At 40.1% G+C, this 25,726-nt stretch overlaps 1 protein-coding gene across 1 annotated transcript in view; it reads left to right on the plus strand.

The window, feature by feature from the left end:
* The window catches only part of LOC143270300 (uncharacterized), a 29,369-nt gene extending 5,950 nt beyond the window's left edge, over positions 1–23,419 (plus strand). The window contains exon 4 of the mRNA XM_076559714.1: positions 14,581–23,419. Within this exon, the coding sequence (XP_076415829.1) occupies positions 14,581–16,861 (2,281 nt within the window). The 3' untranslated portion in view covers positions 16,862–23,419. The remainder of the gene's footprint in view (positions 1–14,580) is intronic.
* Positions 23,420–25,726: the final 2,307 nt, after the last annotated feature.

Here is a 25,726-nt window from a genome sequence, read left to right on the forward strand (position 1 = left end):
AGCCCCAATTTGGAGGAGACAACCCCAGAGGTTCTGGGGACAGAAATTGGACTTAGCAAATACTTATTCACAAGCCATTTGCTGGGGATGTGGTTGTGAGGGCAGGTACACAAATCGCATCTGGGAGCTGTGTGTGGGGTGGACTCTGTGGTGAAGTCTGTGTCACACAGGGGAATTCCAAGGGCAATGACTGTCTCTACCTTGAAACAAGGTGGAGTCACCTGGCACTGCAGTAACTCAGTAGGCAGTCTTCAGGTTGGAAGAGGTCCCAGACCTCTTTTTTTTTTTTTTTTTTTTTCATTGAGTTACCTCAACTTTATTCCAGAGTACAGGAGATATATAGGATTGGGGTGGTATCTGGGGCAAATCTAATTTGCATTAGGTGGCACACTCCTACCACATAGCTGGGTTAGTAGCAGCACAGCCCCATGAAAATAGCTAGAGCCTGCTACTTAATTACCAGCTGGGCAGCAGGGGAAGAGCATTTGCAGGGAACTATGTCAAGTGTCATTCTTGCGATAAGTCAGGCATCCAGGCCTAGAGGCATCCTTCAGATAAGGCTAGGTAGAGAGCAGGAAGCTCCCACTGGGGGTTAGAGAGTCCTCCATATTGTTTTGAGCCCGAGGAGAGCTGCTAAGCTATGGTAGACTGCAACTTCTGACCAGTGGGGCCTCCCAACATCTCCCTCTGTTTTATTTTATAATGGAGAAGTGTCATCCTAAGCCTTGAAGAGCCTGTTGTCTTCATTGGATGGGTCTGGGGCTTGGTAATGAACCTGATTGGTGGTGGTTTTCGCCATAGCGGTGTTCTGCTGCTGGAGGAACTGAATAAGGCAAAGGGCAAGCATCAAATAAAATATAGCACAATTAGATGACGGATAAGGGGTTCCTGAAGCCAGGAAAACAAGGGGTTACTGAACCAGATAAGTTGCTCTAGGGGCTGGAATTTTGAGATCCAGTCTTTGTGGAGTTTTTTTTTTGGTTTTTTTTTTTTTTTTTTTGTTTTTTTTTTTTGGTTTTTTCGAGACAGGGTTTCTCTGTGTAGCTTTGCGCCTTTCCTGGAGCTCACTTGGTAGCCCAGGCTGGCCTCGAACTCACAGATATCTGCCTGGCTCTGCCTCCCGAGTGCTGGGATTAAAGGCTTGCGCCAATTTTTTTTTTTTTTTTGTGTGTGTGTGTGTGTGTGTGTGTGTTCTGATTGCTCTTTATTTTATATCTAGAATCCACTTATGAGTGAGTACATACCATGACTGTCTTTCTGGGTTTGGGTTACCTCATTCAGGATGATTTTTTTTAGTTCCATCCGTTTGCCTGCAAATTTCATGCTTTCATTGTTTTTCTCTGCTAAGTAATACTCCATTGTGTATATGTACCACATTTTTTTCATCCATTCTTCCATTGACGGGCATCTAGGTTGTTTCGAGGTTCTGCCTATTACAAATAGTGCTGCTGTGAACATAGCTGAGCATGTATCTAAGTTTACATTCCCACCAACAGTGGAGGAGTGTTCCCTTTGCTCCACATTCTCTCCAACATTTACTGTCATTGATGTGTTTGATCGTAACCATTCTGACAGGTGTAAGGTATCTCAGAGTCGTTTTGATTTGGATTTCTCTGATGATTAAGGGTGTTGAGCATTTCTTTAAATGTCTTTCAGCCATTTGTGATTCTTGTTTTGTGAATTCTCTGTTTAGCTCTTTAGCTCATTTTTTAAATTGGAATATTCAGTATTTTGATGTCTAGTTTCTTGAGTTCTTTATATACTGTGGAGATCAATCCTCTGTCAGATGTGGGGTTGGTGAAGATCTTTTTCCATTCTGTTGGCTGTCTTTTTGTCTTATTGACTGTGTCTTTTGCCCTGCAAAAGCTTCTCAATTTCGTGAGGTCCCATTTATTAATTGTTGTGCTCAGGGTCTGTGCTGTTGGTGTTTTATTTAGGAAATGGTCTCCAGTGCCAATGCGTTCAAGTGTGCTTCCTACTTTCTTTTCTATTAAGTTTAGTGTAACTGGATTTATGTTCAGGTCTTTGATCCACTTGGACTTGAGTTTTGTGCATGGTGACAGACATGGATCTATTTGTAATCTTTTCATATTGAGATCCAGTTATGCCAGTACCATTTGTTGAAGATACTTTCTTTTTTCCATTGTATAGTTTTGGCTCCTTTGTCAAAAACCAGGTGTTCATATATGCATGGATTAATGTCAGGGCCTTCAATTCGATTCCATTGGTCCGTATGTCGGTTTTTATACCAGTACCAAGCTGTTTTTATTACTATAACTTTATAGTAGAGTTTGAGGTCAGGGATGGTGATGCCTACTAAGGTTGCTTTATCATATAGGATTCTTTTAGCTATCCTGGGTCTTTTGTTTCTCCATATGAAGTTGAGTATTTTTCTTTCCAAGTCTTTGAAGAATTGTGTTGGGATTTTGATGGGGATTGTATTGTATCTGTAGATTGCTTTTGGTAAGATTGCCATTTTTACTATGTTAATCCTACCTATCCATGAGCATGGGAGATCCTTCCATTTTCTGATATCTTCTTCAATTTCTTTCTTTAGAGATTTAAAGTTCTTATCAAAAAGGTCCTTCACTTCTTTAGTTAGTGTTATTCCAAGGTATTTTATATTATTTGTGGCTATTGTAAAGGGTGATGTTTCTCTGACTTCTTTCTCAGCCCTTTTATCATTTGTGTATAGGAGGGCTACTGAATTTTTTGAGTTGATCTTGTATCCTGCCACTTTACTGAAGGAATTTATCAGCTGTAGGAGTTCCATGATAGAGTTTTTGGGGTCACTTATGTATACTATCATATCATCTGCAAATAGTGAAAGTTTGACTTCTTCCTTGCCAATTTGTATCCCCTTGATCTCCTTTTGTTATCTTACTGCTCTAGCTAGAACTTCTAGTACTATATTGAATAAATATGGGGAGAGTGGACAGCGTTGTCTTGTTCCTGAATTTAGTGGTATCGCTTTGAGTTTCTCTCCATTTAATTTGATGTTTGCTGTTGGCTTGCTATAAATTGCTTTTATTATGTTTAGAAATGTTCCTTGTATTCCTGATATTTCTAAGACCTTTATCATGAAGGGGTGTTGGATTTTGTCAAAGGCTTTTTCAGCATCTAAGGAGATGATCATGTGGTTTTTTCTTTCAGTTTGTTTATATGGTGTATTACATTGATTGATTTTCATATGTTGAACCATCCTTGCATCCCTTGGATGAATCCTACTTGGTCATGATGGATGATTGTTTTGATGTATTCTTGGATTTGGTTTGCCAATATTTTGTTGAGTATTTTTGCATCAATGTTCATGAGGGAGATTGGTCTGTAGTTCTCTTTCTTTGTTGCATCTTTGTGTGATTTGGGTATCAGGGTAATTGTAGCCTCATAAAAAGAGTTTGGTAATGTTCCTTCTGTTTCTATTGTGTGGAACACTTTGAAGAGGATTGGTATTAGTTCTTCTTTGAAAGTCTGGTAGAATTCTGCACTGAAACCATCTGGTCCTGGCCTTTTTTTGGTTGGGAGACTTTTGATGACTGTTTCTATTTCTTTAGGTGTTATTGGTCTATTTAAATGGTTTATCTGGTCTTGATTTAATTTTGGTATGTGGTATTTATCCAGAAAATTGTCCATTTCTTCCTGTTTTTCCATTTTTGTGGAGTACAGGTTATTGAAGTATGATCTGATGATTCTCTGGATTTCCTCATTGTCTGTTGTTATGTCTCCCTTTTCATTTCTGATTTTGTGAATTTGGGTGCGCTCTCCTTGGCTTTTGGTTAATTTGGCTAGGGGTTTGTCTATCTTATTGATTTTTTCAAAGAACCAAGTCTTTGTTTCATTGATTTTTTTTTTGTATTGTTCTCTTGTTTTCTATTTCGTTGATTTCAGCCCTCAATTTGATTATTTCCTGGTGTCTATTTCTCCTGGGTGAGTTTGTTTCTTTTTGTTCTAGAGCTTTCAGTTGTGCTGTTAATTCATTGGTATGGGATTGCTCCATCTTCTTTATGTGTGCATTTAGAGCTATGAATTTTCCTCTTAGCACTGCTTTCATAGTGTCCCATAAGTTTGGATATGTTGTACTTTCATTTTCATTGAATTCTAGGAACTCTTTAATTTCTGTCTTTATTTCTTCCTTGACCCATTGATGTTTCAGGTGGGCATTATTCAGTTTCCATGAGTTTGTGGGTGTTCTATAATTTTTGTTGTTGTTGAGGTCTAACTTTAAGGCATGGTGGTCTGATAAGATACAGGAGGTTATTCCAATTTTTTTGTATCTGTTGAGATCTGTTTTGTGTCCAAGCATGTGGTCAATTTTTGAGAAGGTTCCATGGGGTGCTGAGAAGAAGGTATATTCTTTTGTGTTAGGATGGAATATTCTGTAGATATCTGTTAGGTCCATTTGAGTCATAACATCTGTTAGGTCCTTTATTTCTTTGTTAAGTTTCAGTCTGGTAGATCTATCTTTTGGTGAGAGTGGTGTGTTAAAATCTCCCACTACTAATGTGTGGGTTTGATGTACATTTTAAACTTTAGTAGTGTTTCTTTTATGAATGTGGGTGCTTTTGTATTTGGAGCATAAATGTTTAGAATTGAGACTTCATCTTGGTAGATTTTTCCCATGATAAATATGTAATGTCCATCCTGATCTCTTTTGATTGATTTTAGTTTGAAGTCTATTTTATTAGATATTAGGATAGCTACACCATCTTGTTTCTTAGGTCCATTTGCTTGGAAAGCCTTTTCCCAGCCCTTTACTTGGAGGTAGTGCTGTGTATATCACTCTATATAAATAAAACTCTGATGGCCAGTGACCAGGCAGGAAGTATAGGCGGGACAAAGAGAGAGGAGAATTAGGGAAACAGGAAGAAGGAGGAGAGACACTGCAGCCACCGCCAGGAGAAGCAGCATGTGAAGACGCTGGGAAGCCACCAGCCACGTGGCAAGGTATAGATTTATAAAAATGGGTTAATTTAAGATAAAAGAACAGTTAGCAAGAAGCCTGCCACGGCCATACAGTTTATAAGTGATATAAGCGTCTGAGTGATTATTTTATATGTGGATTGTGGGACTGTGGGGCTTGGGGAACCTGGAGAGAAGCCCTCCGGCAACAAATGGCGCCCAACGGCTCGAGTTTCCACCTTAAACCTGAGAATATTTAATAACCAATTCTAAACAGAGCCAAAACCAGGTTCCTGCTTCTTGTCTCATATGAGCAGCTAGATGCCGCAAAACGCGGGTTTGAACACTGGCGGGTTCCTGGCGTGTGCGTTTCACCGGCAGTATGGCGGGAATGAGGGGTCTAAGATGCCAGAGGCACATTATGCTGTGTAGTAGATTTAGTCTTTACTAGTATTTTTTTTTAAAAAAAAAAAAAAAAAAAAGGTCTGGGCTACATGCTGCTTTGATAAAAGCTTAGACCCACTATTTCTGAGACTTGATGACTCCCAGAGCTGGCGGAAAACGTACCACTGCCATGTTGGGAAGCTGAAGTGGGCGGAGCCAGCAGCCACAGCGCTGTTTCAGGCTTAGAAGGATGCAGTTTAAAGCAATAGGCTCACAAAAAGACTGATTCAGATAACATTGTTTACAATGTGTGTAAAATATACGTAGGCTTGAAAGAGACAAAAAAATTAATGTAAAAAGCCACGTAAAGATGAATATTACACAGACAATCTGGATTGTGTTGTCTTTGGGATTTTTAACTGCAAAAAAACATTTGATCAAAAAAGATGTTGAATTAAACCAATATGTATATTTTAAAGGTAACTTGACTTCAAAATTTGGATTTAAGGATATGTTGCTTTGGAAAAGAGGTTCTGCTTTTGTTTCCACAGAAAGCCAGAGGCTATGGATTTGTTCCATATTAAGATACATCAGGTTTGACCAGCCAAGACCCCCTGAAAGATATCCGATGACACCATGGCCCAGATGATCCAACATTCAGAACGGTTTCAAGGCAACTGGCTCCCACAATACAGCCTCAAGGACTACCCCATAGGCCTAAAATTTTCTTTTGCGTCCCCATAAGATACAGCGCCCCCCTCCAGCAGGAAGTAGTAAGAGATGCTACGCCCAAATTCCCAAATATACCAAGCTGGCTTTAGAGGTGGAATTGGCTCACTCCCCCTCTAAACCCAGACATATTGCTTTAAAAAAATGGTTAAGAGATTCTTGTGTCCCAAATCAGAAGAGCCCTCTGGTGTGGGACAGAGAAAAACCAATATTTTTATTTAAAACAGGTTGATTATAAATGTGGTCTCTTTCTAAAAAAGAAAAGGGGATATGATATAGATATATAGAGATGATAAGATAAAAGGGTAGATTAATGAACCTACTTTTAAAGAACAACTTGTTTAAAATGTTTTACATTGGTATAGATTTTAGTTTATGTTTAAAATGTTTTACATTGGTATAAATTTTAGTTTATTGATACAAACTTGAATTAATTTTGTTATACTGTATATATATATTTCTATTCTTGTTTGAGGTATTATGTAACTCATTTAAAATTGTAATGGATAATTAAAATAGATTAATAATTAGTCATCTATGATAATCATATTTGTAGCCATGTTAGTTAAGTCTTCTAGGTATACATAGAGATATTTCAGATAGATAGGTAATCTTCAAACACTTCATAGACCTAGAGAATATGGCATTTAAATAACTTAAAATTCTGTTGACGTGAGACACAATTGCTCCTGGCTGCACCAATTGATTCCGAGAGAATGTTGGGCTTCTAAGACATTTCCATTTGGAAGTTTGTCTTTTGGCACAAAATGGCCTACTGGGCAGAGAACTGCCCTTGCCTTGATGGCTGACAGTACAAATGCAATGCTGTCCTTTCTGGACAAGTGGGACACAAGGAAAGCGACCACTGTACTCTGCCAAGACAGGGTAAGATGGTCTCTCAGAATTCCTGCTTCTGAAAATGGTCTGTCAGATACTCTAGGCCTATAGCCAATTTGAATGCACCAACAATGCTGAGAAACATTAGGTGACTGTCCAGGCTGCCAGCTGTCTTGGTCGACTCTTGCAAGATTCCCGAAAGTTGCTTGCATCCATCTACCATTTCTCAGGTACCATTATGTTCCTTCTCAGGTCTTTGATGTGGTTGAAAACTAGATAGTTATAATTTCCTCAGTTATGATAAAAGATAAGTTAGCTATAAAACCTTAAACTCACAAATATAAGATAGATAAGACATCTTCTTTAATATTGTAACTATAATTCTTGCTCGGTAATTGTTTTGTTATATGTAATTTTACCATGTTAAAGTTAAAACCTTCCCTTTAAAAAAAAAAAGAAGAAAGGGGAAGTGCTGTGGATATCACTCTATATAAATAAAACTCTGATCCAGTGACCAGACAGGAAGTATAGGCGGGACAAAGAGAGAGGAGAATTAGGGAAACAGGAAGAAGGAGGAGAGACACTGCAGCCACCGCCAGGAGAAGCAGCATGTGAAGACGCTGGGAAGCCACCAGCCACGTGGCAAGGTATAGATTTATAAAAATGGGTTAATTTAAGATAAAAGAACAGTTAGCAAGAAGCCTGCCACGGCCATACAGTTTATAAGTGATATAAGCGTCTGAGTGATTATTTTATATGTGGATTGTGGGACTGTGGGGCTTGGGGAACCTGGAGAGAAGCCCTCCGGCAACAAGGTAGTGTCTGTCTTTTAAGTTAAGTTGTGTTTGTTGTATGCAGCAGATGGATGGGTCCTGTTTTCTTATCCATTCTGTTAGCTTGTGTCTTTTTATAGGTGAGTTGAGACCATTGATATTGATGGATATTAATGACCAGTGATTGTTTAATTCATGTTATTTTTTGTGGTTGTGTTGTGTTTTCCTTCTTTGGTGGATGTTGTTGTGGGATTATCTATTGCTTGATTTTTCATGGATGTGTTTAGCTTCTTTGGGTTGGATTTTCCCTTCTAGTGCTTTCTGTAGGGCTGGGTTTGTGGACAGGTATTGATTAAATCCGGTTTTATCCTGGAATTTTTTGTTTACTCCGCCTGTGGTAATTGAGAGTTTTGCTGGGTATAATAGTCTGGGTTGGCATCCATGGTCTCTTAGTGTCTGCATAAGATTTGTCCATAATCTTCTAGCTTTCATAGTCTCCATTGCTAAGTCTGGTGTTATTCTGATGGGTTTGCCTTTATATGTTACTTGGTGTTTTTACTTTGAGGCTCTTAATATTTTTTCTTTGTTCTGTGTGTTTAATGTTTTGATTATTATGTGGGGAGGGGACTTTTTCTTTGGATCCAGCCTATTCGATGTTCTGTAAGCTTCTTGTATCTTCATAGGTATTTCTTTCTTTAGGTTAGGAAAGCTTTCTTCTATGATTTTGTTGAATATATTTTCTATGCCTTTGAGTTTGTATTCTTCTCCTTCTTCTATCCCTATTATTCTTAGGTTTGGTCTTTTCATGGTGTCCCAAATTTGCTGGATGTTTTGTTGTAGCAGTAACGCCCGCATTACCGATAACCGTTCACCATGTCCGAGCAAAGGGCTGCGGATTAAAAAATAGAGACAAGAGACAGTGGGTCATCCGTACGATTGGATGTCGAATGCCGTTTATTGAAAGAGGGAAGAAACCTTAAATACATACAGGCTTACAGCACAAATGGAGGAACCCCCGGAGGGCAGAAGTTCGCTACCAATGGTCTACATTCCAGACTCAATGTTCTACATTCTTGCATCTAAGTTGTTAACGCCCAAAATGCAGGATACACAAACAAGGAACTTCCCTTAAGCATTCAGAAGGGTGGATACCGGCAGGGAATCTGAATAGGGAGGACATCTGATCGAGGTCAAGCAAGCAAGGCCGCAGCCACTCCCAGTCGGGGGCCAGGGCCCATGGCGCCCACAGGTCCCCCCTTTTTATTAAATGAGCTTCTGACTTAGGTTGCGTGGGACCAGCAGACCACCTTACCCGTCATAGAGACACCTGCCCAGGCCACACAAGTGCTCTGTCTTAGGTTGATGGCAGCCCCCCAAGCATTACCCGTCTCTGAATACTCATTATCATACAGACTCAACCATGTGAGCTGTAGAGTGACTGCTGCCAAAGATCTCAAAGTGGCACTGGGCTTGCAATCTGTGCGACACAGAAAAGACTAACAGAAGTCCTAACCCACCTATAGCCAGGAGGCTAAAGGCAATTGAACCATTCCCTTCTTAAACGAGCCTTACTGTAAATAGGAGTCCTTGTAAGGTGGTATCCCATAAGCAAATGGAACTTGAGTTTTAATAATTTTTTACAACTTACAAAGCCAATTATAATGTATAAAAGTGGCATTAAATTTATCATGCCCAATAAGAAGAAAGATTAACTAACTGTGGTAGCTACTTTTGCTGCCAGGGTCTCCATTGTGCTAGCTGTAGTAACCAATTATGAAATAGCAATCCCAGAAACAATAGCAGCAGTGACCACCACTGCTATAACAGCAACAACGGCAACAGCGATGTCAGAGTCTCTTCTGGAGCGTGTGAGCATCATCTGTGTCTAGCTGCCACAGTCCACTGGCATGGACACGGCTCCAGGAACACGAACCACCAAGGCCCATTTGTCTTGATCCCAGCACTACTTAGGCTGGCAGGTCTGCAAGAGAACAACTGAGAAACATAAAGAAAACAGAAAACAAAAACAGCAAACAAGGAGCAGAACTAATGGCCTCAATAATGGCTACCTTCAGGCTCACAAATTTTGAGGTATCTTCAAAAAGGCTAGATGAATTTCAGGAGGCAAATAAATGTTGCACAGAGCCATTCCTGAAAAGTAGGTACTACACCAGCTTGAGGGGGGTTGCAAAATGCGAAAAAGGCTTAGCTGGCATGCTACTGTTAGCAAATGAAGTTCATTGACCTTCAGAGTTATCCTTAATCTCCAAGGTGTGGTACATTCTCAATGTTTTTTGAAAAAAGTTACCATACATTACCTTCTGAGGAATCCAACCACATGGCTACAGTTCCTAGGCTTAGAATAATGTTTGCCAAGGCTGGCCGTATTGGGCTCTCAATCCCCATCGGCATCAGAAGGGTAGAGTTTTTTACAAAGGCCCAATAGGTCTCTGTCATGTTGGGATTCAGCAGCAGCCACAGGGCGCACACAGCGTTCAGGAACCCAGAGAGGAACTTCATTGTCCTGTGGAAAGACACAAACAGATCCCCGGGCCCACACCAACACCGGATCGGGTCCCCTCCAAGTGCCAGTAGAAAGATCTTTCCATAGCACCAGAGGATGATTTGCAACAGGAGCCCTCCAGTGCTTATCTGCAGCAGATACTCCAGCAGAATCCACTGATAAAAAATTTAAAATATATAAAATAAGGGAAAGAATAGAATGTGGAGAGGAGAGATGAGCCCCTAACTCCCCCCTTTTTACTTTAGCAATATAAGTTTTTAAGGTATTATGGCAGCGTTATACTATAGCCTGTCCTTGAGGATTATAAGGAATACCAGTCTTATTAACAATAGAAAAATCTTGGCAGAATTTTGAAAATCCCGTACTACTGTAGGCGGGACCATTATCAGTTTTTATGCATTTTGGCACTCCCATGAGAAGCATGGTTTTATTACAGCTCTAAGATTTTGTAATAGCCTTTATTTTTTTTTATTTCTTTTTAATAACAAATATAGGTGAGTTTCAAGGTGAAGTGGAAGGAATGATATGTCCAGCATCTAACTGCTCCTTAACCAATGCATACGCAGCCTCCAATTTTTCCTTAGCAAGGGGCCATTGCTCCACCCATACAGGGTCATCACTTTTCCAAGTGATTTTTATAGGTTGTATTATTGAAGGCTGCTGTGCAGTGACCTCTATGGAAAAGACCCTAATCCTCTAGTATCGCCAGGACCCCTAGTGACACAGTTTTTGTCTGTCGCAGGTTGTGGGCCTCCTTGAAACATTTTCCCTAAGCCTTTGTCCGGGCAGTAGCCCTGACTCTTTAGCATCTGTTGTACATGCTGTGTAGTAAGCACTGTTCTCATACCGTCTAACACATCCATTCCCCACAAGTTCATTGGAATGTCAGGTAGCACAAAGGGTTGAAAAGTTCCTGCATGACCTTCCTCATCCTTCCAATTTAAAAGTACCCTGTTCTGCAATGGCATCTCAGCTGTGCCAATACCTTGTAGGTTAGAGATAGAATTTTTAAGGGGCCAATTAGGATCTCAGGATTTCTGTGAAATTATAGATATATCCAGCACCAGAATCCAATAATCTTTTAATCTCAATCCCATATAATTTTATTTTTAATTTAGGCTGTTTATCATTGATAACTGTTTGTCAAAACACCTTTTCTCCTGTGCTTCCAAAGCCTCCAGTTCTATATACATCAGCGCCATTTTGATTTAAAATATGAAAGCAATAATAATTGAGCAATTTTATCACCAGCTTTTGTTTTTATGGTCCTTTTTACATATGCCAATTATAAAAGCATTAAATACAATCTCTATAGGATTTGAAGAGGTAAACTTTAGGTAATACTCTTTAGTATTTTTATAAAATCTTAAAAAGAAGATTCTTTTTTATAGATCCCAAATAACACATTAGCACAAATAGCCAATTATTAACAATGTGGACCAAACAATTTACCTGTATTTTATTTAATGGAAAAATAATTTTGTAACCTCTTTATCAGGAAGAGATTATTATTTATGGATTATCTTAGCAACATTATTTAATAGGCTAATAACCCAATTCATTTCAGGTGTTATATTTTTATAGAATTAAACCAAGAATTTCTAGAAAGCAACTTAAATTGTAGAGCCAAATTTTCAGAAATGATCAACAGACAAGAGCACATCTAATATATATTCAAAATTATGAATTTTGTTCCTCTAGTTTATCTATAATGAGGATCCAAACATTTATCAAGACAATCAAAAGAACAGAACATCCTTTATTTAAACAGCATTGACTTAGCATTCAATGTCCTGACCAAAAGCATTTTTCACCAGAAGTTAGGCCCGTTTAAACTTTTAGCCCTAGTCCCTTCCCGGCCTCAGCTCGCTGACTCTGTCCAGTGCTCAGGCTCTATTGTCAGCGCCTACCTGGGCCGCACTCTATCACGGCTCTGCCTCCCACCGGCGTGTACCTGTCCACCCGCTGCTTTGGGCTATCTCGTGCACGCCTTTGTCCGCCACAGCCGCTGGGGCACCCTGCACACACAAACTCACGTTTAAATTTTCTACTCCCATGAAGGGACTGCCTAATAACGAGTTATTCCCACTATAAGGGAAAACAGAAAAACATTTCCCACAAAGGGATCCTAAATATTGAATTATTCCCACTCTGAGGGAAAAATAAAAAACATTTGAACCAAAATTAAGCAAACAGACAGCAAAACTTCTAACCCCTGGGCTCGCTTGCTGTTCAGCCAGCAGCAATGAGACCTACCTGCCGATTCTTTGTAATTCAGATGCTGCTGCTCTGCACTGGCAGGAAGAAAGAGCTCAGAGTTTCAGCTATCCTGAAAACTCTACAGTTGGAAAAAGTCTTTTCTTCCTCCATTACCACAGGAAGAGCCTTCTCTCTTTCCTTCATCCTTCCTCTTACAGGGCCCCAATCTTTAGGCCTAGTTTTAAAAATTTTTCTCCTTTTTATCGGGAAAATACTTTTTTCTTGATTAAAACTTTTTCTCCCATTTTTAATGGGAAATTTCCTTTCCTTCCCTTTTCTCTTTTGGGAAGATTTCCTTCTTTTTATTTAAAATCTTTAGCTGTCTTGCCCTTTCTTAACTTTGGTGCCTTCCTGCTTCAACAGTCCAATTAACTGACTGAGCTACCTGCACCCATTTCAATCCACTCACACCTGTAAAATGCCGGCCGGCATTCCAAGAGTGTCCGTCAGCTGGTCCTTCTTACTCAGATCTCGGTAGGAACCTCCATTTGTAGCGGTAACGCCCGCATTACCAATACCCGTTCACCATGTCCGAGCGAAGGGCTGCGGATTAAAAAATAGAGACAAGAGACAGCGGGTCATCCGTACGATTGAATGTCGAATGCCGTTTATTGAAAGAGGGAAGAAACCTTAAATACATACAGGCTTACAGCACAAATGGAGGAACCCCCGGAAGGCAGAAGTTTGCTACCAATGGTCTACATTCCAGACTCAATGTTCTACATTCTTGTATCTAAGTTGTTAACGCCCAAAATGCAGGATACACAAACAAGGAACTTCCCTTAAGCATTCAGAAGGGTGGATACCAGCAGGGAATCTGAATAGGGAGGACATCTGATCGAGGTCAAGCAAGCAAGGCCGCAGCCACTCCCAGTCGGGGGCCAGGGCCCATGGCGCCCACATTTTGTGTTACGACTTTTTTGTCTTTAGTGTTTTCTTTGACTGACGAATCTATTTTCTCTATTGTGTCTTCTATTGCGGGCTTGTCTACATGTACGGGCCACCGCCAGGCCTGTATGTCTTTGCTGGCTGCCACTGGGCCTGTATGTCCCGGCCGGCTGCTGCTGCCTCCAGGCTTACCAGCCTCTGCCTGTTGCCATTGCCGCTGCTGCCACTGCCGCCAGACCTATCTGCTTTTGCGGGGTGCCGCCACGCCTGTTTGTCTCTGCTGTCGCTGCTGAGGGCCTACCTGACTCTGCTTGTTGCTGCTGCCGTGCCTGTCTACGGTCCTGGACTTCTTAAGACATTTTTGTTTGGGAATGGGAGGCTTACTGAGCTGTTCATTCGTGTGGTAAAAGTGGAAATGGGGAGAGAGAATGAATGGCCTTCCACAGCCACACCACATGGTTGTGGAAGGACTACTCACCCTGGCCAGTTCACCAAAGATAAGTATACAATCCCCGGTTGCCGGGTTCCTCTGTCACCGATGCAATAAGCCAAAGCAAACTGAATTAATAAACCCAGATTTAGAAACAGGGCAGCGCAAAGTAGAGCACTCTCGGGTACCTCTCAGGAAAGCAGGAGACAGATCATGAGAGCACCCATGGCAGATGTATGGACTGGGTCTTAAATAGCTGGTAGGCATGGTCCCAGACATCTCTCGGGGAGGAACCACGGATGGCGGGCTTTCTGCAATGGGGCTGCTTGAGCAGGAGATTTCAAACAGTTTGAAAAAATGTTAATGTGTCCTGAACTTTTAATGTAAAGCAACTGTGGAAATAGGCATAGCTGTGTGAGGATTATTAAATTGTCACAACACCATATACTCCAATATCAGGTAGCTGATAACTGTTTTTAAAGCATTCCTTTAAGGACAAGACAAGGAAACAATGCCATAGTAGATGTCACAGTTTCAATCATAGCCATGTAAGAGGCATGTTGTTGAACTGTCCAACCAATTACCATCATGCCCTCCAATTATCATATCATTGATGCGGGCATTAGTGTATGGCTAAGACCTTTTGTAAGCAAACCTTTGGTATTAAAGCTAGCGTTGCTCATATACTTGTAGTGAGTGATTTAGCATAGTTTAGTGAGAGAAGCACTGTATGAGAGACCAGGAGGTTGTCTTGGTGTAGAAACACGAATCTCTATTCCACATCTGTATAACACACAAAATATTCGACTATGGGAATACAATGTGAAAACCCTTTATTTTTTATCTTCCTTTCCCAGGTGTGTCATCTGTCACTCTGGATACAATACTTGGGAGCATAATGGGTATGGAAAGAAGCATTGTACTTCTGGCACTCTCAGAACAAATGGAAGATATGTGGTAGTCCCCACTATGAGAAGACATGACTGTGATACAAGTTTACAATTACTTGGTTTTCCAACTTCAGTGGGAATTCACCAACAAACTCTCATTGGAGAAAAACCTTATGATATCCAGGAATATGGAAATTCATCTGTCTCTGCTGGTTCACTGTGCGTATGTAGTGTGGCTCACAGTACAAGAAAATGTTATAAGTGCAATCAGTCTGGTCAGGCCCTGAGTTCTTCAAGTTCTCTTGAAAGATATGAAAAATCTCATGTGGGAAGAGAAAATAACAAAAGTGAGTCATCTACTAAATGCTTTAGGCTTAACAGGCATCGTCAAACACACCAAAGAACCAATAATGAAGAGGCTCTCTATGAATGTAATCAACATGATAAACCCTTTATATCTGATTGCTCTTTAGAAAAACACCAAAAATCTCATTTGGAAGGAAAACCCTATGAGTATAATCAAAGGAATAAAGCCTTTGCATGTGACAGTCTTCAGCATCAAGTACAGAGAATTCAAACTCCAGAGAAATGCTATGAATGTAATCAATGTGGTAAAGCCTTTGTAAAGATGAGTAATCTTCAAAGACATGAAAGAATTCATACTGGAGAGAAACCCTATGAGTGTAATCAATGTGGTAAAGCCTTTGCACAGAAGAGTAATCTTCAAAGTCATGAAAGAATTCATACTGGAGCGAAACCATATGAATATAATCAATGTAATAAAGCCTTTACGAGAAAGAATAGTCTTCACAGTCATGAACGAATTCATACTGGGAAGAAACTCTATGAGTGTAATGAATGTGGTAAAACATTTACACAAAAGAGGAATCTTCGAAGTCATGAAAGAATTCATACTGGAGAGAAACCATTTCAATGTGATCAATGTGGTAAAACCTTTGCACGGAAGAGTCATCTTGAAAGGCATGAAAGAATTCATACTGGAGCGAAACCATATGAATATAATCAGTGTAGTAAAACCTTTGCAGAGATGAGAAATCTTAACGGTCATGAAAGATTTCATACAAGAGAAAAACCCTGTTTATATAATCAATGTGTTAAAGCCTTTACGAGAAAGAATAGTCTTCACAGTCATGAACGAATTCATACTGGAAAGAAACTCTATGAGTGTAATGAATGTGGTAAAACATTTACACAAAAGAGTAATCTTCGAAGTCATGAAAGAATTCATACTGGAGAGAAACCATTTCAATGTGATCAATGTGGTAAAACCTTTGCACGGAAGAGTCATCTTGAAAGCCATGAAAGAATTCATACTGGAGAGAAACCGCATGAATGTAATCAATGTGGTAAAGCCTTTGCAGAGAAGAGTCATCTTCTCAACCATGAAAGAATTCATACTAGAGAGAACCCTTATGAATGTAGTCAGTGTGGTAAAGCCTTTGCACAGAAGACAAGTCTTCAAAATCATGAAAGAATTCATACTGGAGAGAAACCCTATGAATGTCATCATTGTGGTAAAGCCTTTGCATTGAAGATTTACCTTCACAATCATGAAAGAATTCATACTGTAGAGAAACTCTATGAATGTAACCAGTGTGGTAAAGCCTTTGCACAGAAGAGTTATCTTCTCAAACATGAAAGAATTCATACTGGGAAGAAACCCTATGAATGTAATCAATGTGGTAAAGCCTTTGGACAGAAGAATAACCTTCTATGTCATGAAAGAATTCATACTGGAGAGAAGCCATTTAAATGTAATCAATGTGGTAAAACCTTTGCACAGAAGAATGGTCTTCAATTACATGAAAGAATTCATACTGGAGAGAAACCCTATGAATGTAATCAATGTGGTAAAGCCTTTACACAGAAGAGTTATCTTCTCACCCATGAAAGACTGCATACTGGAGAGAAACCGTATAAGTGTAACCAATGTGGTAAAGCCTTTGCAGTGAAGAGCCGTCTTCACAATCATGAAAAATATCATACTGGAAACACACCGTATAAATGTGTCCAATGTGGTGTAGGCTTTGCACAGAAGAATTCTCTTCGAAGTCATAAAATAATTCATATAGGAGAGAAACCCTATGAATGTAGTCAATATAGCAAAGCCTTGGTACAGAAGAGTAGCCTTCTAAGTCATGAAAGAATTCTTACTGGACAGTACCATATGAATGTAATCAATGTGGTACTTTTAAATGTAAGCTGCCATGTGGGTGCTGGAAACTGAATTGTGTTTTTTACAAGAGTTACTTGCCTGGAGTCCAGTTTCATATGGGATCAGGTCCCAAAGAATAGATCAAGCATCAGTAGAGGAAGGAGACTGCCATGATCTGAGCATGAAGCAATATGGCAGCTGCTTCATTGAAAAACGACTACACATTTTATGCTCTATAACTGAATCTTAGGTTAACTCAAGCAGGTTAAAAACAGACTTAATGATTCCAGGATAAAAGCAGCCATCATCATCATTACCTGGGGCAAAAAGTGATAAATTCAGCAAGTATCTTCATTCCTTTCTGGATGTGAGCCCATTGTTTCCCTTCATAGTTGCTTTCATCCTTGGAAGTAGGTGTATCCAGTTAATAAATCTTTAAGTTCTATTTTTGGTATAATTAGGGGAACATAATGGGGCTTCTTGTTTGGGAGTAGGAATAGTAATCACATTGTGTGATTCCATGGTGGTGGGATTTTTCCAAGAATTTTGTTTAAAGAAAGTACCTTGCCTATGTATATGTTCCCATCTTCCAGTGTAGCCAGCAAAATAAATTTCCCACAGTAAAAGGCATACGGAAACTCCATTACATATAGTGAGAATTATTAAAATTGAAATAAAAATGATGCTGCAGAATAAAGATCGGCAATCAGGAAATGCTGGAACTTTGTCAAACAGCAATGGTCACTGTGCAGTCCACGCCAAGTGCTAAACTGCTAAACAATTTCTCATCCCTTTTCATTTGTTTTAAGATTCTTTTTATTATTGTTACCTTTGTGGGTCCACATGAACAGTATAGTTTGAAATCAGATGTCAGCCTGTGTAACCCAGTTCTTCCTTTCTACCATATGAGTTCTGAGGACCACACCAGGTCCATCAGTCTTGGTAACAAGCACATTTACCTGCTGATTCATGCCATGATGAACACTGAGCACTGACTCTTTTGTTAACCGTTGAATTTTTGTTTGTTTGTTTGTTTTTTAAAACAGACTGATGAAGTTGAGGCTGACCTTGAACTTCAGATCTTTCTGCTTCCACCTCCAGTTACTGGGATGATAGGCTTTACTTCTATGCCCTGTGTATGCAGAGGTCTTTTGTGTGCTGAGCAAGTATTCTATCCAGTGACCACCATTTGATATGAAAACATTGATATAACTGAGTTTTTCATATACAGGTCTACACTGAGAACCTGCCTCAAAACCTAACCAAAACTGCAAACATAAACTTTTGTTAAAATAAACTCTGTGTGTGTGTGTGTGTGTGTGTGTGTGTGTGTGTGTGTGTGTGTGTGTTTTGAGATGGAATCTCTCTCAGTTGCCTAGACTGGCCTAGAACTCACTGTAGCCTTTGAATGCTGCCCCTTGGCCTCGGCTTCCTAAGTACCAGGAGAACAGGGCTGGACTAGGGAGTGAACAAGCCAGAGCACAGAGTGGACTACCTGTGTGTCCTGGGGCTCACAGGTAGTAGCCAGAGGTGCTTGACAAGATCAGAATATTTCTAGGGTTGAATTATATTCCAGAACCTTTCTTAAAATGGAATGCCAGCATTTCAGCATGGAAGGATGGGAAGAGGCCCAGGATTCAATCCTCTTTGAGGTCGAAGTGTCTTCAGAGTCTCATGTGGGTTAGGGCCACAAATGCAGTGTGAGGCATTGCTTATGAAGAGATAGATATACACTACCAAGACCATGGTCATGGCTCAGTTGTACCTTCAGTGGCCTCATAGAGATGGTGAGTAAGCATGCCAGGGCTAGAGCTGTGCCCCGGAGTCCTTGGACAAGGACAAGGAAATGGTGGAAAAGAGACTTCCTTCTTGCTCACTGGTGGAGCACACTAAGTTGATATTAGACAAAATTGAAAATCTCCCAGGTGGTAAAGTATTGTAAAATCCTTCCACTTCTCACATGGGAAACTGAAACAGAGAAGCCAGTCGTGGCTAGAGCAATTCTGGGTATTGTTGTAACTGGTTATTGTAACTATGGTAACAAGTGTGGTGCACTTACATCTGTCTGAATAACAGGCATAGGGAGGTGAAGTCACTCAACAAAGGCGAAAGACAATAAATGGACAATAGGCAGGATTTGAACCCATGTATCCCACGTGTACTCTTATAAAGTTTTTAAGGATGCATGTATTTATTAATATGGGGGGAGGGCATGCATGTGTGGGAGTCAAGAGGACAACTTACCTGATTCCATTTTCTCCTTCAATCATGTGATTCCCAGGGAAGGAACTCAGATAGAAAAACAGGCTTGGCAGCAAGTATCTTTACCACCAGAATCATCTCACTAGCCCTCAGTTGTATCATTTTGTGTGAATGTGCATGTGTGGAGGTCACAGGTCAATACTTGGCATTTCATAATTGATATTATTCTCCAAGTTGACTTTATGGGTTATTGGGTATTGAAAGGCATCTCCAGACTCTAGAATTCCCGAAGATGTGCCATTTGAGACCCTAAGGACAGGGGAGCCATTATGGCTTTCTGTCTGAACCAAATAGACAAAGTGTTTGCTGACCTGAAGTTCAGGTGACAGTGCCTGGTTTATTGGTGCTGTGAGTACACAGGGCCTTGAGTCATTAAAAGATAATCTGTGTTTTTGATTGTGCTAACAAATCACATCCTCATAAATTCATGGCTGTATTGTCCACATATTGCTTTAATTTTCCTGTTTGTTCTTCTGGCCCTATATATTCCACCCCTTTTGTACTTTGTTTTACTTGAGATCAAGTTCAAATCCCTAGAAGCTGAATATTTCCCCCCTGAAGAGGCCAATCTGTATGCCATGATTTGATGAACATCAAAACATGATCTGTTATCCTGTCAAGGGTAACAAAATAATTGTTTGAATTCTTACCTTCCCAAACATTTAAATGAGGAACATTTTCAGCACCTGGGGTATTCAAACACAAGTTCTGAGATGGATCAGCTCCTGTCCTGAATCTGGTACCCTGTAATGAGTTCCAGTGAAAAGGTCCCTGTTTGCATCCTGTATCAGGGTGGGCACTCCTAAAAACCCTGTCCCCTCCAGATTATAGAATTTGCCAAAGAAGTCTTTCTGCTAAATGACACTTTGAAGGTGCAGCAGGTTATCCTGGCTAGCTCTTGGAGGAGGAGGCACTGAGAGGCCAAATGTCAGTCTTGCTGCAGAGAATCTAGTTGCTACTGGCTCTGTGGAACACAGTCAGGTGATGGGACATAGAGAAAACTGTCTCTGTTCAGAGAGGGATAGCTTGCTGGATCTACCCTGGGCCAGGTGCCTCAGGGACATGTCCCTGCTGCAGCCATCTATGACCACTGAAGTTTGGGTTTTGATTTAGGTGCAGAAGTGTGTGGTTGTGTCTTGCTATAGATTCAGCTTTTGCAAGCTCAGGGCTGTTGAGACACTCAACCATTCTGCCTCCATCATTCACCTCTGCAACATAAAGCCTATCGGGGACTCTAGGAATCCAGCCCCTCGATAGTCCCCTCCCAGGGTCCGGGAAGAATCTATAACCAGCTGATTATTACTCTTTGATGAGAAGAAATGAATGTATGTACATGATACTCCTTAGTTCATACACTTTATTAGTCTGTGATAATTCTCTCTCTACACAGCTTCTATTCTGCTCTCATATTTAGCTCCTTCCTTCCTGATTTCTCTATATTTGTCTACTGTCCCCTCTAGGTTCTATCTTAATTCCCTCATCTAGTTCTGTCCCTTCTGGTTTCTCATCTATCTAGTTCTTTCCCCTATCAGCTCCTCTCCCATCTCCTCTGTCATCTGGCTCTTCTTCATCTTGTTCTTCCCCACCTGAATTTTCCTCATCTTCCATCTCATCCCTCTTGTCCTCTCTTCTAGCCCTTCAATCTAGTTCTTCTCCATCTCAGTTTGTTCCTCTCAAGTTCTTACCCATCTAGTTCTTCCATTCTCTTTTCTCTTCTTTGACCTTTGCCCTGGAAGTCTCGGTATATACAGGGAGGGTCCGAGCTAAATTGTGTAAAGCTATTACTTAATGTCCACCTCTCCTAGGTGGTGTCTCCTTGTGGAATTTACCATAAGTCAGGAGACTTGCATGTGGGCTGTTATCATTGTTAATCTACCTGGGACTAACAATGGGTGCCCACCTGGGTGGTGTTTCCTGTAATCCTTGAAAGTGGCTAAGGGAGATATCTGACTCCAGAGAAAGCCTTTCCTGAGGCTGTTCTCCAAATACCTGGAATGTGTATGTCCAGAGAGTTGTCAATCTACACTGTTAGTCCTTCTTAGGGGAAAGTCAATTGGAAAAACTATGAAGGCACACATGATTTTCATAACAGAATACAGCTGATATATAACAAGCCAAGTAACACCAAAAACTCTTTGGGATTTGGCTTCCTCTGGAGGAATTCCCTGATTCCTCCAGGTAGAGACTTTGCCATAACCAGCTGAGTTCTTATGATATTCCTGCGGCCCGCAGCAAAAGCCTTAGGGACCACCTTCCTCAGCCTGCTGGATGATGACCAGGACTCCTGTACTGGGAAATCAGCCTGGACATTACCAATGTTGCTCAGCTAGCCCCATCTCACCATGACTGCCTACACTCTCCCTGTGATTCCCAGACTCTGCAACACTTCACATGTTACAACTTCTGATGTGCCACCAGTATCACAAGTATACACCAGGGAGTGTAAGCTCACTGTGAAAGGGAAAAATAACCAGCGTGGAACATGGGGGTGATGGCAGGAGGGTGGTAGATGGACTTAGTAGATAGTTTTGAGCTTCTGGACCAAAAGTCAGTTATGGCAATGAACATGAGTACAGTGCAATATTTAACAAAGGCAGGGAATGTTGTGGATAGAACATTCTGCATAGAATGCCCATCATTTTTTCTAGAGATAATTTAAAAATGTCTGAGCCTTCTGGAGTATGTGGAAAGTGTGGCATAGGTTGTCATTGTACTACTGAATTCAGATCATGAAGGGACAGACAAGGTAACCCTTTGACATTGGGAAATGTTCTGAGTGGGCCTTTTGGAGGCCCCAATATCAAATTTGATCCAATCATTATCTGTCAGTATCAGAACCCCCAAAGTTACATTACACAGTGGTTTATTAACTTCAGATTTTTACATGCCCATGAAAACAGACAATAGGTACAGAGAGATACTGTATAGTACAAAGAACTTTCGAATTGAATTAGTTTGTATATGTGTGCTATTTATTCAGTCTTGTGTAGATCATTTATTCTTCATGTTGATCTTTTTTTATTTTTTCTGTTGTTGATACCATTAACAGATATTTTATTGGAGTTTTGTTGAATCTATACCTCAAATCTGTACTGACATAGTAATGAAGCTTTCTGTGTACAGTCATGGAATTTTATCCTTCTATCTACTTCCTTGATTCTTTTAATTACTAATTTATAGTTTTACCTAGAGATAGTTGTCACATTTCTGTTTCTCTGGCTGTTTATCCATGGTCACGTTTAAGAGATTTGGGTTTTTTTTTAATCTACTGAATTTCCTTATTTTATTTCAACTGTATGGGTGTTTTGCATCCATGTATGCATGTTCTCCACCAGTGTTTGGTGTGCACAGAAGACAGAAGTGGGCATCAGGTCCTCTGGAAGATGATGTAGGCATGATTGTGCATCACCGTGTTAGATCTGGGGATAAAACTCATGTCTTTTCCAAGAGCAATATGTGGCCTTCACTGCTGAGCCATTTGTACAGTCTTAAACTTGACAGATTCTCAGAATTTTGTGTGTGTGCATGCAGATGCTCACACTGAAAAACTGAGTGTTCAGAGAGTTGAGGTTTGATTAAAATTGGGTGTTTCGTCACTGGAGATGATTCAGTAGGTATCAGATTGTCATGTAGGCAAAGATTGTTCCCTTTCATTGTAAATCTCCACAAGACTGACCACAAATTACCACTGTGTAGAATAAATACTAGTCAGTCTTGAAATCTCTTCTCCCAATGCCATTAAACCTAAACCTCTTCTATTTAGCCTCCTTCAGAAAGCAGGGCCCAAAGTGGCCACATTCTTTGTCACAATACCACTGGAATGGTCTCTATGGCACTTACTGATATTCTACACTAACTTCTCTTGAGCAGGACCATCATTGTCTACATTTTTCTCTGCACCTATGCCTCCAAGCTCTTTCTAATATGGCCCACTATCCCTCCCTTAAAACATTCAGCCACTTTCCTAATCCAAAATGCCAAAGTCCACAGTCCACCAACAGGCAGCACGGTCTGGCCTGTCACAGCTGAACCCTGTTCCCTGGCACCAGTTTCTGTCTCAGTCAGTGTTCTATTGCTGTGAGGAGACAGCATGACTAAGGCAAGTATTTTAAAGGAAAGCATTTCATTAGAGTTTCAGATGTTTATTCTATTATCATCATGGTGGTGAGTTTGGCAGCACCCAGGCAGCCACGGTAGCTGATACTTCTACCTCCAGATCCACATGCAGCAGGAAAAGTGAAAAGCAGTGGGCCTGGCTATGGCCCTTGAAAGCTCAAAGCTCATTCCCAGTGATAGACTTCCTCCACCAAGACCACACCTTCTCCAACAACACCTCGCCCCCTAATTCCTCCTTAGTAGCATCACTCCCTGATGTCTAAGCTTGCGGACATATGGGCTAAGGGAGGCCATTCTATTCAACACACCACATTACTTCTTTTTTTTATTTCATTTTTTGGACATAGGTCATTAATTTGTGTTTCCTACATTTCTGATGTGTGTCAGTCACTAAGAACTTCTTTTGATTTTCCACAAACAGTTATTTATTTCTTTTTAGACCAAGTTTTCAGGTATGTGTCTTAGTTTTGGTTTATTTGCTGTGATGAGACACCATGAAAAAAAATACATATTGGGAAGATAGCAGTTTATCTGGCTTATGCTTCCATGTCATCAAAGGCAGTCAGGACAGGAACTCGAACAGGGCAAAGACCTGGAGGGAAGAGCTGATTCAGAGGCCATGGAGGGGTGCTCCTTATTCTATTGCTCTCTATGTCCTGCCAAGGCTTTTTTCATATAGAGCTCAGAAGGACAGCACTTATATTGTCAGCAGTTGAGTCAAGGGTAGTTCTTTGCTCATTAGGCCATTTTGTACCAAGAACACAAACTTCCAAATGGAAATGTCTTAGAAGCCCAATGTTCTCTTGGGATCAAATTATTTCTGCCAGGAGCAATTGTGTCTCATGTCAACAGAATTCTGTTATTTAAATGCCATCTTCTGTAGGTCTATGAAGTGTTTGAAGATTACCTGTCCATCCGACATATGTATTTGTAAATCTGGATAACCTAACTAACATAACTATAGAGATGACAAGCATAGGTGACTATAAATCTCTAAGTCTTATTCACCTAAATAACCTAAAGACTAAGGCTTCATGTAAACAAGGGAAAAGGTCTATAAGCAAATGTATAGTAAAGGACGATGACTTCAAAATTGTGACAATACAGAAGATATGTATAACAGAGGTAGGAATGTATAGTGCTATTTGCTGTATGACAATAACCTTAAATAGATGTCAATATACAGAATATCCTAAAAAGAAGTAGAACATACATACAGTATGACAGACATAAATTTATATTTGTATCAATATAAAAATATTTCAATAAGAGTAGAAATATATGTACATTATAACAAATATAGTTCTGTATTTGTATCAATATACAAATTATCTTAAACAGAAATATAAAAATAGTGTACATTAGTATCCACATATAAAAATCCATAACAGTGCAAATTACAGTGCAAATTATCTAAGACTGCTACTTTACTAAATTTGTCTAATAGTATATACAATAATCTACCATAATATCTTCTTCCTATCCCTTCTATTCCTCCTTTCCCCCTTTTTTGAGACACCTTTTCTTTTCTTAGGGAGAATACTGAGTTTAATATTTTCTTCCACCCCCAACCCTATAACCACTACCCTTAACCCTGAGAAATATGAAACCTTAGGGGAAGGGACATCATTTTCTTAGAATTCCTTCCTGAGGTTTAGGGGGTGATGGTATCTCTTTTGGGTAAAGTTAGAAAGCTAAAAGATAGTTAAATCTCATTTAGACTAACTGTAGATTCCACAGCAAGTCTCAGAGTAATGGGTAAGATTGTCTGAAAATTTGGCAAGAGCGTAGTATGATGATGATTATCATGGCATCATTCTGGATTGAGTAGAGTTGTTCTTGTTGGGGCCCCATCCTCCTTCTGGAGACTTCAGAGATTGCTATTGGAAAAACTTATTTTTTATCAAAATGAAAGTTTGGATTTAAAGATGACATGACATGTAAGAAAGGATTCTGAGAAATCAAGAGTAAGAGAAAGGACCCATTCAGTATTCTTTATGAATTTTATTCTCTTGCTTTTGGGATAATGGTTATTAATCTCTCCCAAAAGGTTACTGCAGGCTCTCTGCCAGTATTCATTATCTTTCCATAGTGATGAAATTTCCTCATTAGTTAAAGGTACTCCAATTTCTGTTGGGTGCATTCCTGTCAACTGGTGAAGTCTTAATTTACCTTTCTGAATCAAATCAGGGATCTTTTCTATATAAGTCTTTAATGTCTTATTTGGTTTACATGGTAGGAATATCCATTCCAATATAATATCTTCCCTCTGCATCAAAATACCTGTGAGGGGATGTCTGGATGGGGAATATGACCAGAATGCATTTAAGTTCTGGATCTACACGATCCACATGTGCTTCTGGAATTGTCTTTCTACTAGAGCCAATTCCTTCTCAGCTTCGGCTGATAATTCTGTTGGACTATTTAATTCTTTGTCCCCTTCTAGAGTATTAGCTAAATTTTGTAGTCCATCTTTGGGTATTCCCACGATACCCAGTAACTTGGAAATGCTTCCTAACAACTTTTGAAAATCCTTAAGAGTCTTCAGTCGATCTCTCC

Source organism: Peromyscus maniculatus, chromosome 22 (assembly GCF_049852395.1).
Source record: "Peromyscus maniculatus bairdii isolate BWxNUB_F1_BW_parent chromosome 22, HU_Pman_BW_mat_3.1, whole genome shotgun sequence".
Lineage (NCBI taxonomy): Eukaryota > Metazoa > Chordata > Mammalia > Rodentia > Cricetidae > Peromyscus > Peromyscus maniculatus.